Source organism: Protomyctophum parallelum (genome assembly GCF_964188405.1).
Source record: "Protomyctophum parallelum genome assembly, chromosome: 9".
Taxonomy (NCBI): domain Eukaryota; kingdom Metazoa; phylum Chordata; class Actinopteri; order Myctophiformes; family Myctophidae; genus Protomyctophum; species Protomyctophum parallelum.
Window position 1 is genome coordinate 31,550,213 of NC_139706.1, and position 15,692 is coordinate 31,565,904.

The 15,692-nt window shown below is 43.7% G+C and overlaps 3 protein-coding genes across 3 annotated transcripts; all 3 read left to right on the forward strand.

Moving 5' to 3' along the window:
• Nucleotides 1-1,929: 1,929 nt before the first annotated feature.
• On the forward strand, nucleotides 1,930-2,484 carry LOC310864222 (gamma-crystallin M2-like; the record flags this gene model as incomplete). Its single annotated transcript, XM_083772823.1, has 1 exon — nucleotides 1,930-2,484. The coding sequence occupies one exon, from the start codon at nucleotides 1,930-1,932 to the stop codon at nucleotides 2,482-2,484; it is 555 nt and encodes a 184-aa protein (XP_083628949.1).
• A 7,553-nt stretch (nucleotides 2,485-10,037) lies between these two features.
• On the forward strand, nucleotides 10,038-10,595 carry LOC310864976 (gamma-crystallin M2-like; the record flags this gene model as incomplete). The annotated part of the gene is made up of 1 exon (XM_083773889.1): nucleotides 10,038-10,595. The coding sequence occupies one exon, from the start codon at nucleotides 10,038-10,040 to the stop codon at nucleotides 10,593-10,595; it is 558 nt and encodes a 185-aa protein (XP_083630015.1).
• Nucleotides 10,596-14,858: 4,263 nt separating this feature from the next.
• Nucleotides 14,859-15,413, forward strand: LOC310863881 (gamma-crystallin M2-like; the record flags this gene model as incomplete). Its single annotated transcript, XM_083772396.1, has 1 exon — nucleotides 14,859-15,413. One exon carries the CDS (start codon nucleotides 14,859-14,861, stop codon nucleotides 15,411-15,413), a length of 555 nt encoding a protein of 184 aa, XP_083628522.1.
• Nucleotides 15,414-15,692: the final 279 nt, after the last annotated feature.

Sequence of the window (15,692 nt, forward strand, 5' to 3'; positions counted from 1 at the left end):
GCATGGCCAGCGCAGCAGCATGCGCCGTCAGTGAACCACTGACGGCGCATGCTGCAGCGCTGGCCATGCATTAAAGTGGCGTTTTTTTTTTTCTTTGTCAGGCTTTATAGGGCTTCGGGCCTAACATTATGGTATTTTTTAGGGCCAGGCCCGATGAGAACTCTAACACACACACACACACACACACACACACACACACACACACACACACACACACACACACACACACACACACACACACACACACACACACACACACACACACACACACACACACACACACACACACACACACACACACACACACACACACACACACACACACACTCCTGGTGGAGACCTGTGCCCATGCGAGCACTTTTTCACTTTTTCTAGTTTGACCTATTTGGCCTTTTGGAGGCATTTCTGTTATGTTTTGTTTGATTGTTCTTAGATGTCGTGTATTTTGTGTGCAGAATGTACATTGCATTTTCTAACATTAAATTACTGTTTGTATTAGAGACCAGCGGGTGGTGGATTTAGCTGCGGTTGCTGCGGGTGAACCGCAGTTTAGGGTGGATTTGGGTCAATTCAATATATTATAAATGAATATTGGATAAACTGCAGGTGAAATAATGCGGGAAATAAATTAATGGCATCTATCTATATGCTTATTATAGCTTTTAAAACGCACAAAATCTCGGCGTGCGTGCGTTAGTAGTATTTTCCATGTTGCACTCTTCGGTTGGGTCCTGTTGCACAACAACAACAACACAGTGGTCTCCTACAGCCTACAGGCAGGTACGCTAAAGTTGCTAACAGGCAGATAGTGAGACTGAGAGAAACTTAAAACTAAGTAAAACAGAAGGGAGGAATATACGTTTGGCGTGGGACTGGGAGTGATTAAGACCGCTGGATATGCTGTATGAAAATACATTGCAAAGAACGTGGTGTGCGTGTTACCATGGAAATGGATATATACAACCACTACAAAACATTGGTGAACTGTCGAGAGAGTGATGAGTGACATTCTTTGTACAAGTATGTATAAATAGCCAATCTACAAGCTCACAACGCGTCGCAGCGAGCTTGTAGATTGGCTAATGGCTATACTGTATATGCTGGGCACTTCCCTGTGCAGCGGATTGCGGGTGGTGCGGATTAATAAATTGGATTAATTAATTAATTGCGGTTGGATAACGGGCAGATTTTAATTATGCACACACAGGCTCATCCGCTGATCTCCAGTTTGTATGTTTTGTATAATGAGGAAGTTAGGAACACAGCTCCAACCAGCATAATACTTTACATGCATGCTTACCTGTATGGATACATAACCTATATTGTATGCAATAGTATATTATTTAGGTTCTACATAATTTACATTGTGTTTATTGTATTGAAGTGCATTTGACTCATTGTAATTAATGTTCTTTACAGTTTTTACCCTACCTTTGGATGTTACATTAAACATTAAAAGTGAAGACTTCATACAGTGTGATTATTCAAGGAGGAGTTACCTGCCAGTCTGTGCAGGGTGCATAGGGGTGACAGAACAGAAAGCTTTGTATGAATGTCTGTCATTGTAGACATTGTCTACAATGACACAGCCATTGTGTAGGCCACAGTACTGTACATAGATCCTTTGATGTTACTAGTCATTGTTAACCCTTTCAGCCTTTTGTTTTGTGTATGTCGTAATGGTACAGGCTTTGTGCTGTCAGAGAAACGGCCTTTCCGAGGTTTTTTTTAGGTGGAAACACTGAACAACCTCAGCTGAGCTCCATGCTCTTCTATTGCTGTGTCAGGGCAGCTGCCTGGGCTGGGACACAACGCAGCCTCTTCTGGTCAGGTACTGTATAAAAGGATGGCTTCAGCCAGTTAGGAATTCAGTTCACCCACAGCCACAGCAACAGTAGCAGCAGCAGCTGAAACAACTCTCACACAAAGATGACTTCCGGCATGAACATGATGAACAAGATCATCTTCTACGAGGACAAGAACTTCCAGGGCCGCTCCTATGAGTGCATGAACGACTGCGCTGACATGTCCTCCTACCTGAACAGGTGCCACTCCTGCAGGGTGGAGAGGGGTTGCTTCATGGTGTACGACCGCAACAACTACATGGGCAACCAGTACTTCATGAGGAGGGGCGAGTACGCCGACTACATGAGCATGATGGGCATGAGGGACCACATCAAGTCCTGCCGTATGATCCCCATGCACAGGGGCAACTACAGGATGAAGATCTACGAGAGGGAGAACTTCGGCGGACAGATGCACGAGATGATGGACGACTGTGACAACATCATGGACCGTTACCAGATGAACAACTGCATGTCCTGCAACGTGATGGACGGCCACTGGCTGATGTACGAGCAGGCCCACTACAGAGGCAGGCAGATGTACATGAGGCCCGGCGAGTACAGGAACTTCCAGAACATGGGCATGGACAGCGGCATGAGGTTCATGAGCATGAGGCGCATCATGGATTCCTGCTACTAGTTTAAATATCAGGAGATGAACTGACCTTAATAAAATTGTTTTAATTGTTTTAAAAAAAGAACGGATTATGATGCATTTATTTCTGTGACAACATTTATCACACTTCAAAAAACTAATGAGTGAGAACTTAATTCTCAAGCTAAATGAGGATAAGATAGAGGTCTCATAATTGGTTCTAGTGAGAGAATCAATGATATGTAGAGTCAGAAACCTCACTGTAGAAAGTAACACTACAGGGGTTAGTATTGATACTGAATTGTATTTTATACACACATTGGAAATGTTACCATGAGCTCCTTCTTTCATCTTAGAAATCTGTCATTGGACGCAAAAACGTTGATCCGCGCCTTTGTTTTCTCTCGGCTTGATTACTGCAATGCACGCTTATACTTTTTTAACTAAAACTAAGATATTATTAAAGCAGCTTGGACTCCTCATGCATAGGAGGAGGCATGAGGTCAGTCTGCTGCCCCCCCCAGGTTGGCAGAGGAAGTGTAGCGCCCAGGATTACATTAGACAATTGGCACTGGGTGAAAAGAAAACTGGGTTACAAAATCGTGGGATAAAAATTTAAAGAAAAATAAAAACTAAGATATTACTCCGGTTTTAGCTCCTGGCTGGTTGTTTATAGGATCGATTTTAAAATCTGGCACCTTCCTAGCTATATGACTGCCTGGCTAGATAGGTTCCAAACCGCAGGTCAGCTAGTGCTGACCTGCTCGAAGTGCCTTACAATAGCATAATTAAAAAAAAAACTGGAGGTTATGCAATAACCGTGGTTATTTAAGCAACATTTGAGAGTAATTACGCATTAGGAGAGGCATCTCTGATGCTGCTCAAGACAGAAAACACCTTTCATACACTCACAAGACCTATTCATGGCTTTGTGCGTGATGACGTGGCATGCACCATGCATCTGGGTATATAGCGTGGCCACACCTGTACGCGCCATTCAGTTTTTCTTCTGCTATATCACAAGCGAGAAGGGCAACTGGTGTAATTACTCACAAATGTTGCTTAAACAACCACGGTTATTGCATAACCTCCAGTTATTTTAAGGAACATTATCATCATCATCATACTATAATTCTAACAATGTCTGAGTGTGTGTCTGTGTGTGTCAGAAACACTGCCGTAACTCCTTACTGCCTGCACCAATCACTCCCACACAGGCATTGACCATATGAATATGGAGGGCGTAACGAAGCCCTTTTTTCGATTTGACACATTAATGATTATTAATGAATTGATTAGTCAATTACCAATGCACCCGGGCGCAGTACCCCCCACGGCCACAAGGGGGGGGGGGGGAGAAATATCTCACAACGGGTAAGGGCTAGTGCTTATAATTACACATTAGGAGTATCCATCCCTTCGTTATCACAAGAGACCAAATCCTAGGCCATGCCCCCAGAGGACTATCAACATGCCACTGAGGCTGACAACTAGGGATCGGTATCGTTAGGATTTTTGTGAGTCCGGTACCGATTCCGGTTCTGCTTATCGATTCCGGTTCTTAACCGTTCCCTATTTCGGTTCCAAAATTGTATAAAATAACTTAAATAAGAGGTCAAATGTTTATTTAAGAAAAAAGCTCAATGTCAATTTAAGACATGTATAATGAATAGTGTAACATCCTCTCCTTTTTTGAGCCATTTGTGGATATAGTGATATTTTAAATATAATATATCTATTCTGTATTTACCCAGGGCAATAGAGTTGTAGGCTACTTCTCTTACTACTAACTACTGAGCGCATCTCCGGCCGATAGGTGAGAACGGATTTTCCGACATGCTAATCATTGAAAACAAAGGTGGCTTGCATGCTGTGGTTGGCTACTAACAGAAATTTGCATGCACACAAGCTGCCCAAAGTAGGCTATCTTTTGTTGTTTTTTCGCCACCTCTGTTCGAAGTTAGACTGGGCAAGCTCTAAACTGACTGGGCCTCTGGACCATAGACTGTAAAAAATATGGACAAAGCGTTCCCCGGGTCTAACATGAACGTAAAATGAAGCCTGTAATAATATGCTAATTCCTGATGTAAGTCGCCATCTTTGGTACCAGCTGGCCATTGGCTGGCTCCGTTTTGTATACCAGCTGGTCATTGGCTGCCCAGACAACGAGGCGGGACTTCCCCCCTTCTTCTCCGTTGGTTTTTATTTTGACTCGAGTGGGAGGGGAATCCCGATCATAGACTGTAATGGTAGCCACGCCCCTCAGAACATACGCGATGTTTTTTTTTCTTTATGGTCATTTTTTTAATTAATGGGACCATAATTTTCCAAAAAGAATATTATGACATTAGAAATGAGACTTTAAACTAGTGACTGGAAGAAGAAAGTATTCATGACCATGTTTATTAAGGTAATACAGTCTAGGTGAAGTTGGGCCAAAATACATGGGCCTCTATGGAGCTATGGGGCTTTTTGGGTCCGGTCCAGCGCCACAACAGGCCATTATATGAACTACCGATTTCAAATGAGGCTTCACGAAATATCTGGCTGACTGCCCCCCTGCTCTGGACCCTACGCCGTGATATACATCACACACACACACACACACACACCGAGGTTCGGGACCCACCCTACTGACAACCTAGGTTGCCATATAAGCTCTGACTCGACCATCCTGGCCTAACCCCCGTAAGTAACCCGGCCCTCAGGGAAAAGAACTAGGGGGCCTGAGGGTGATTCCCATGCTCCTCAGCAACTTGAAGGACTGCATGAGCCACCGAGGGCTCAGTAACGACCAGGTTATATAACCTTGCAAAGGTCAAAGGCGACGACCAATTCGCCACCAAACAGACATCCTGCACCGAAATACCCTTGTAGCCAGGATGCCACCACATAGGGCTGGGCGATATGACAAAATCTCATATCACGATATAGAATTTATTTTATCACGATAACGATATACTCACGATATAGCATATTTTTTACGATACCTATTTTTTTATCTAAAAGAATTGATTTTTGTTCAGGTCGAGTACTTTACTGTACTTGGGCTGTACTGTACTGTACTGTACTGTACTGTACTGTACTGTACTGTACTGTACAAGCTCTCCTCCCTGGCCTCTGTCTGTGTTAGGCTGCACAACAGTGACACTTGGTGGTGACAATAGTTATGCTATTTCGTGCTCGGATACAGGGACAGGGACACACATAGCTGTCTATAATGGTTGCACCACTCAAAAAACAATTAAATTCACATTATCCAGTCTACTTATATGAATATAATACTGATGCCCTTCCCATGCACAGACAGGCCCAAAGCAAGTACAAAAATATTACAAAATAAAATGTATATAATAATAATTAGAGGCTGAACTCAATTGTTCAGCCTCTGTAGACATTTTTAAAGCACAGCTCAAGACCCACTTCTACAACATTGCTTTTAATTGATCTTTTATTTTTTGTTATTCATGTCCTCACTGTATTGCATCACTGCTTGTTTTTTAATGTCGTTGCCTTGCTTTTCTTTTTTTCTCCATTGCTCTGTAAAGCACTTTGAGAGCTGCATTTCATGTCATGAAAGGTGCTATACAAATAAAGTTTTATTAGTATTATTAATAATTATTATTATTATGACAATTAAAAAGAAAAAAGAAAGAAATAAGACGTTGCCTTCAGACACAGAAGTACAGGCCTGTGTCTGCATTAAATTGGCTTAAGGAAAAAATAAATATCTCATGTCACAGTTTGTCACTACAGTTGTTTCAGTTCATTTAAGCTCTGTATAGGGAATCAACATGTTCTGTTGTAGTTATAGTTTAGTTTGTTAAAGACGTTGGGCAGCTTAACGATGTTTAATTGACTACAGGCGATAGAGTGAGAGAGAACGCGATCTTGTCGTCAACTCTCCATGCCCACAGCTGTGCGTACTGTATATGGGAGTCTAGGACGAGTGGGGCTTTTTCTTTTCCTTTTTTTTTGATGATCACAACAAAGTCAGCGTCTTGTGTTGTTGTTGTAAGCTGTTGCTGAATTAAGGACTTTTCAAATGGAATAATTTATTTGGAACAATAAAACAAGACAGACGCAGCAGGAGGACTGCACAGGTAAGAGGAACGTCTTCGTCTTGGAAGAAGTTTGCAGTGCACCCGACGACGGACAAGCTTATTGTTCAACTGTGTAAAACATGCGTGGCTCACGCAATTTATCAATTTGACCCAACATGAAACCTGCATTTATAACAGTGAATGACCGGTTACTTTAGGGCGCGTTCGGAAATAGCGCACTAGGCGCACTGTGCAATGCAAACTGATAGATGAGTTCGCTCCGGTGTGGTATTTCCGAACGTGCCCCTTACACCGCTCTGAATCTCGTCAGCCATCATCATCATCTCCCTCTTTTAGGTGCAAGCACCACCTCGGCTTGTGTTGTGGTCGTGTTGGCCTTAGAGTATATAATAGAGAAGACATCCGAAAGGTGTTGGCTCACTGTTTTCAGTGCGCGCGGTGGGCTGCTGGGCATGCCGTATATAAGCGCTGTGACGTAAAATACTGCCGTAAAGCGAAACGGCGATATAAGCGATATAGCTTTTTTTTTCGTGATAGACATTTTCTATCGAAAATACGATATATATCGTCATATCGCCCAGCCCTACCACCACACTGCGGGTGGAGTGAGCCCTCAAAACCACAGGTGGCAGAACACCTCTGCTGGAGTAAGCCAATTGAATGGCTTCCACAATCCATTGGTACAGCCTGACCGTCACTGGCTTCCCTTTGACGTTTGTGCCCCATGCCACGAACAGCTGGCTTCCTGTTCTCATCCTCAGCTGATGCAAAAGGAGGAGGGTGAAAGGACCTCAGGTCCACTGGCACAATGGTGGCATTAGAGTTCTTAGGGACAAAAGCTGGGTTAGGTTTAACCGAACCCTAGTCTTGTCCCTGTTAAACACTGTGCAGTCTGGGCTTACAGAGAGAGCCTGTAAATCACTGACTCGTTTAGCCGTCGTGAGGGCCACCAATAGGATGACCTTCAGGGACAAGGCTTTCAGACCCACTGTCTCCAGTGGTTCGAACGGGGTCTCAGAGAGGGCCCTCAGAACCTCAGACAGGTCCCACGGGGACCAGGGCCAGGCTCTGCCAGTGGGCCTAATGAGGTCAACTCCTTTCACCTGTGCAATTTCCAGCCTCTGCCTCAGCCAATTGAGGCTCAACTAATCAGGCTCTGCCAGTGGGCCGAATTGATTGCCAAGTACACTTTTCAGTTTGCAGTCTTCACACACACAAGCACATACACAGATCTCCATGTGGGACACTGGCTGACAGTTAAAACGGGTGCTATGAAAACGTATATCATTAGCGACGGGCACGTACAGGTCTAGTGTTAATAATTAGCAAGGACATTGTAACCAGTTATAAATCCCATTAAGGCATAAGCCTGACACCAGAGACCCTCTCCCCCAGGCGACGTGACCAGTAGTGATCAGTGTCCAAGAGGCATTATTTGTCCCTCCAGGTCCACAGAGCATCACAAGGCTCTCTCTGCAGCCACAGAGACTGTACTTTTCTCTTGCATGCTCTTTTGATATAGGCTGTACTGCACTTTTGTGACGAAAAGAGAGCTGAGCCAGAAGTGAATGCTCTCTACCGAGCAATCTTCGTTCCTACTCTCACCTATGGTCATGAAGTCTGGGACATAACCGAAAGAATAAAATGAGTTTTCTCACATGGGTAGCTGGCATCTCCCTTAGAGATAGGGTGAGAAGTTTAGTCACGTGTGAGAGAGTAGAGTAAAGGCTCATTCATAGTCTGGATTTTCGGTGGTGAGGTGACCACTAAAGGTCTCAACGGGTCAAAAAATTATGTCCCGGCCCTACCCTAACTGTGTCGGCCCGAGGCTCGACCCAACCCAAAAAATTACCGTAATGTTAAGCCTGAAGCCCGACAAAAGCCAAAAAAATGTATAATAACGCCACCAAATGGCGGCCCCGTGTTTCAGTGTGAAAGTGAGAACGGAGATCAAAGGACTTATCAAAGGAAATAAACGATGTTGTATGTAACTCACGTTAGAATAGGCTATTAATATTCCATTTCCAACCATTCTAATGGATTCCATACAGTGGTGGTGGTATCTGGTGAGTAAACACGAATAGCTGCTGCAGCTCCCTCCCTTAGTTTCCTCTGAAGTGAAGTTGCTTGTTACGTGTAGCGTTTAAGTTATATATCACCATGGATCGTTTGGTGATGTTGATTAATAATTTGGTTTTATTCATCACAGCCAGCTGGGTTAACGAGTTTTTATAATAACAACACTCTTTAAAAAACAGAAACAAAAAATAACAAAATCACGGAAAATCACCGAGCCCGAGGCTTGGCCCGGCCCCGACTAATTAGCATTACATTTGGGCCCGGCTCGGCCCGATAGCGTCGGGTCGGTACCGATCGGGCAGAGTTTGAGAACTTTAGTGACCATCGCTCCGATGGTGAGCTGACCACTGGAGCTGAAATAACGTCGAGCGGTGGTGAGTAAAAACATAGACGGGCTTGGGCGGTGGCTCTTCACCACGGCTTGTGACGTCATGTTGTAGTTCGGTGGTCACCTCACAACCGAAAATCCAGACTATGTATGAGCCTTCACTGCTTCTTTGCTTGGAAAGGAGCCAGCTAAGGTGGTTCGGGCATCTGGTTAGGATGCCTCTCGAGCATCTCCCTATGGAGATCTTCGATGCATGTCCCGCTGGAAGAAGACCCCGGGGCGGACCAAGGATGAGTTGGAGGGTTTATATCGCCAATATCTGCCGGGACCGACTTGGGATCCCAGAGAATGGAATTGCTTATGTTGCTCTAGAGAGGGAAGTCTGTAACTCTCTGGTGGAGATGTTGCCCCGCTACCCGACTACGGATAAGCGGTTGAAGATAGATGAATGAAGTTCGATGGATTCTATAGAAGTCAGCATGTATTCTATAGAGCATTTTGCGCAGTGAAAATAGACAATTCATAAGCTCACCTAACATTTTAAAAGACTCGAATATTTCATATAAAAGCAAAGGAATAAAGGATTTTTTTTTAAAGATAAATGAGTTATTAAGCAAGAAATCTGATAATAGGGGATTTGCAACATGCTAATGACTGATCTAATAGTTGACTAATAAATTATTCAATCAATCAAAGACAGTTGCCTGATAAAGTATAGATTAGACTTTACTTAACATTTTAACAGTGGTGAAAGCATTGTATGAATGTATACAATGACACAGCCATTGTGTTGGCCACAGTACTGTACATAGATCCTTTGACGTTACTAGTCATTGTTAACCCTTTCAGCCTTTTGTTTTTTGTGTATGTCGTAATGGTACAGGCTTTGTGCTGTCAGAGAAACGGCCTTTCCGAGGTTTTTTGAGGTGGAAACACTGAACAACCTCAGCTAAGCTCCATGCTCTTCTATTGCTGTGTCAGGGCAGCTGCCTGGGCTGGGACACAACGCAGCCTCTGCTGGTCAGGTACTGTATAAAAGGATGGCTTCAGCCAGTTAGGAATTCAGTTCACCCACAGCCACAGCAACAGTAGCAGCAGCAACAGCAGCTGAAACAACTAACACAAAGATGACTTCTTCCGGCATGAACATGAGCAAGATCATCTTCTACGAGGAGAAGAACTTCCAGGGCCGCTCCTATGAGTGCATGAACGACTGCTCTGACATGTCCTCCTACATGAACAGGTGCCACTCCTGCAGGGTGGAGAGGGGTTGCTTCATGGTGTACGACCGCAACAACTACATGGGCAACCAGTACTTCATGAGGAGGGGCGAGTACCCCGACCACATGAGCATGATGGGCATGAGGGACCACATCAAGTCCTGCCGTATGATCCCCATGCACAGGGGCAACTACAGGATGAGGATCTACGAGAGGGAGAACTTCGGCGGACAGATGCACGAGATGATGGACGACTGTGACAACATCATGGACCGTTACCAGATGAACAACTGCATGTCCTGCAACGTGATGGACGGCCACTGGCTGATGTACGAGCAGGCCCAATACAGAGGCAGGCAGATGTACATGAGGCCCGGCGAGTACAGGAACTTCCAGAACATGGGCATGGACAGCAGCAGCATGAGGTTCATGAGCATGAGGCGCATCATGGATTCCTATTACTAGTTTAAATATCAGGAGATGAACTGATCTTAATAAAGTTGTTTTAATGGGGAAAACAAAGAACGGATGATGATGTATTTATTTCTGTGACAACATTTATCACACTTCAAAAACCACATGAGTGAGAACTTAATTCTCAAGCTAAATGAGGATAAGACAGAATTTCTCATAATTGGTTCTAGTGAGAGGGAATCAATAATATGAGTGCGAAACGTGACTGTAGAAAGTAACACTACAGAGGTTAGTATTGATTCTGAATTGAATATTAATACACACATTGGAAATCATGTTACCATGATCTCCTTCTTTCATCTTAGAAATCTGTCGCTGCAAAAACGTTGATCCACAACACCTTTGTTTTCTCTCAGCTTGATTACTGCAAAGCACTTTTTTCTGGCTTGCCAAAGAAATCTGACAGACTACAACTCTGTCTGTTCAAAATGCGGCACATAGTATATGACTGCCTGGCTAGATATGTTCCAAACCGCCCCCTCAAGTCTTGTAGTGCTGACCTGCTTGAGTGCCTACGATAGCATATAAAAAAACAGTGAAGCAACATTCTGCTTCTAAGGCCCAATCAAAATAGTAGCAAAGCAGATGACATTTTTGTCAATGTGGCTAACCCGGTTGATAACCAAACAAACATGGTCAACGAGCGCTACTAGCATGTAAATAAACACGATACAATTTCTCTGATTATTTTGTTTCTAAAAGAGAAACTATTTGTCATAGGGCGATTTATTAGCCAGATCGATACAATCGCAGTGGGGGCAGCCATTGTTTACCGGTACTTTTGATCATGTTTTCAACCGGCTCACCAGACCCTGAAGCGCAAGGAAATTGCTTGCGATTCAGGAGCTGGATCAAGGCTACCTAAGGGCCGATTCATAGGCCTACTCATTTTTACCCGAAATGATTTCGGCTCGTCAGAAATAACGGTGGTTATTGATATCAAAACTGATCGCATCGCTCCACAGCCTGGGACGTCATCGAAAACATTTGTGTGTGAGAGAGAGGGAATTTTGGAGACTCCCACGAATCAAGATTAATCAAAAAATCAAATAATCAGTGGCATCCCTAATTCAAATCAACAAGATCCATACTATAATAACGCCATGGTGAAACGTTGCTGTACCCAGAACATTTGGGGCATTTTCTTTTTATTCCTTTTTCCGTGGGTGCGCACATGCACATGTCACATTTACAATATGGAGGTGGAGGAGGCGCCGGTGGCGGTCACTCATTCAACCTCCCTGCTACTAAATCATACTATTAACGTAAACTTTTACTAAACAATGGTTAAATCAATCGTCTAATAAACAACAAACAACTTACCTTGGAGCAATTGGTGTGCTTTGTAACTTTCTCCACGTTCAGTTGCTTGTGTGGACGGCCACATAACTTCACCCACAGGCTCCAGTCACGTATATATCCCCCTCCCACTGCGGTTTAGAAAAAAAGAACGCTGCTTACCCTTTTCTGCACATTGTATCCAAAAAGTGAAGTAATGGTCTAAACTAATTTGAATTTAGGAACGGCAAAGCATTTAAATTGCCGCTTCCATGTTTTTCAAGGAAGTTGTGCTTGTGCATGTGCATGTCGACTGAACTGGAGTCAGTTGGAAAATCGAATTACACATTCGACCAGGGGAGGTGCTAAAGCATTTCAACTTAAATGGAAGCATGATATAAACGCTCGTTTAATCGTTTAAACTTGGATTTTCTTTGCCGTTCCAAAATTCAAATTAGTTTAGACCATTAGCGGACCTTCACTTTTTGGATACAATGTGCAGAAAAGGGTAAGCAGCGTTCTTTTTTTCTGAACCGCAGTGGGAGGGGGATAGACGTGACTGGAGCCGTGACTGGAGCCTGTGGGTGCAGTTATGTGGCCATCCACACAAGCAACTGAACGTGGAGAAAGTTACAAAGCACACTATTTGCTCCAAGGTAATTTGTTTGTTGTTTATTAGACAATTGATTTAACCATTGTTTAGTAAAAGTTGACGTTAATAGTATGATTTAGTAGCAGGGAGGGTGAATGAGTGACCGCCACTGCCTCCTCCACCTCCATATTGTAAACATTGACATGTGCATGTGCGCACCCGAATGGAAAAGGAATAAAAAAGAAAATGCCCCAAACATTCTGGGTACCTATGAAGCACTGTTGCAGGACACCCAACAGCAACGTTTCACCATGGCGTTATTATAGTACGGATGTTGTTGATATGAATACTTCTATTCCTCTTCAGAAAAACGCCGACATAACACGGTCCTCAGTGGAGTAGCAGGTAGTAGGACATGCTTGTCCTACATAGCAACAGTATCGGGGGTGGGGCAGGGAAGGTGCGCGAGCGGGGTGGCGCTTAACGTAAGGTCCATTGGAGTGAGGTATGTTTCAGCACTTTTTGGCATGACCCTCTACCATACTGCAAAGTTTTGTCATGTAGTTGGGGGCAGGAGAATAATTTTCAAAAAATTGCTAAATGCATTGGTCTCTGAAGGATTCATTATTTGATGTACAAGCTTTTAACCAACATGGTTTGTATATATTGGTATAAAGTCCATGTGTAGAAAGTTTCGTCCAGATTGCTCAAAAATCCCAGGAGATATAATTTAACTGTAAGTGTAACAGTTCATGAGATATGCCTGTTCAAATTAGTTTTTTCCAATAGCGTCACCCTTTGGCCAATGGTTGTGAGTTTCATTTCTCGGAATGGCGGAAGAAGTGTGACATAAAATCATCTCTTTCCAAAATGGCTGCATGAGGAGGATCTGCCCAATAAAATATCAAACAAGGTACTCGCATGAAGACGTAGTCACAGAAATGTTACACCGTCATCAATAATGGTCTGGACACCTAATAGGAACACACCCAAAGTGGCCCCCAGATGGACACCACCGGGGAGAAGGAAACAAGGCCGACCTAAGATCACCTGGCGCAGAACTGTAGAGGCTGAGTTAGTGGAGATGGGTCTCTTGTTGGAAAAACACAACTGGTTGCCAAAGATTGTGAGAGAAACATTATCGATCCCTAATGCCCCATAGGGGGCGAAGAGCATAAGTAGTACTAAAAAGTACTAGGCAGGGTGATACAGAGTATGTTCAGTAAAATTTGGAGACTATTGAGTGTTAAGACAACGCCATTGCAATAAATTATAATAGTCAAGGCGTAAAAGTATGATGAGTTCATTGTCTTTAAAACTCCATATCTATCTAATACTGGATACATTCCTGAGGTGATGAAAAAAATGTGTCTAAGCAAGTTTACCAAATTGTTTTTCACAGTTCAGGTTGGGATCATATGAGATAGCTAGGATCTTAGCAACGGACTTGACATTGTTGGATAAATAAACTGAATGCAAGTGATCTTGGCAAACAGAGTTCAATTGACTTGACATAGATTACTGCCAACTAGACAGTTTAGTAAAACAAGATCAGTTTTTTAAGGTTGTTGGGGATTCATCAGAAGATAATTGTATCACCTGTATAATTATTGTATAACAATGAAAGGAAGTGTCATGTCTACAGTACATCGTATAATGATGCCAAGGAGAAGCATACAAAGAAAACACCCCAAATTTAACTCTGGGCGCCCCCAAAGTTATAGGGGTATAAAGAGTCACCCATTGACACAAAAACAACTACAATTAGTCAAATATGAGCCACTGCAAAGCAAATCTACTGATAAGTACATTGTGATCAATGGTGGATAGAAATCATTCATTAAACATTTTGTTACCCTAATAATTGCAATCTACAGTGCAATTGATCGATTGAACACTTTATTAGACAGAAATGTAAAAAGCACGAGAAACAGACATTTGGGCTAAAAGGATAACACAAAAACTTCCAGGGGACCCGTTTCCATTGTGGTCCTATGGAATACAATATGCGTTTCTACAATAACACAGTCATTGTATAGGCCCACGGTACATAGATCCTTTGACGTTACCAGTCATAGCTGACCCCCTAGTTATTGTTAACCCTTTCAGTCTCTTCTGTGTATAGTCGTAATGGTACAGGCTTTGTGCCGTCAGAGAAACACCCTTTCCAAGGTTTTTAGAGGTGGAAACACTGAACAACCTCAGCTCTATGCTCTTCTATGGAATGTTGCTGTGTCGGGGAGCTCCATGGGACACAAAGCAGCCTCTGCTGGCCAGGTACTGTATAAAAAGAAGGCTTCGGCCAGTTAGGAATTCAGTTCACCCACAGCCACAGCAACAGTAGCAGCAGCAGCAACAGCAGCTGAAACAACTCTCACACAAAGATGACTTCTTCTGGCAACATGATGAGCAAGATCATCTTCTACGAGGAGAAGAACTTCCAGGGCCGCTCCTATGAGTGCATGAACGACTGCTCTGACATGTCCTCCTACATGAACAGGTGCCACTCCTGCAGGGTGGAGAGGGGTTGCTTCATGGTGTACGACCGCAACAACTACATGGGCAACCAGTACTTCATGAGGAGGGGCGAGTACGCCGACCACATGAGCATGATGGGCATGAGGGACCACATCAAGTCCTGCCGTATGATCCCCATGCACAGGGGCAACTACAGGATGAGGATCTACGAGAGGGAGAACTTCGGCGGACAGATGCACGAGATGATGGACGACTGTGACAACATCATGGACCGTTACCAGATGAACAACTGCATGTCCTGCAACGTGATGGACGGCCACTGGCTGATGTACGAGCAGGCCCAATACAGAGGCAGGCAGATGTACATGAGGCCCGGCGAGTACAGGAACTTCCAGAACATGGGCATGGGCAGCAGCATGAGGTTCATGAGCATGAGGCGCATCATGGATTCCTATTACTAGTTTAAATATCAGGAGATGAACTGAACTTAATAAAGTTGTTTTAATGGGGAAAACAAAGAACGGATTATGATGCATTTATTTCTGTGACATCATTTATCAGCCCCTATTCTGGGCACATATTTAAATATTCTGTGAAAATAGCCGATCTAAAAGCTCACAACGCGTCATATGCTTGTACTGTACATCGGCTATTTTGACCTTAGAGTATAGGAACAAGAGAGGGGAGGGGGACCAAGTATAAGTACAGTCCCCTGGGGGAACACCGGTCAACAAAGTATA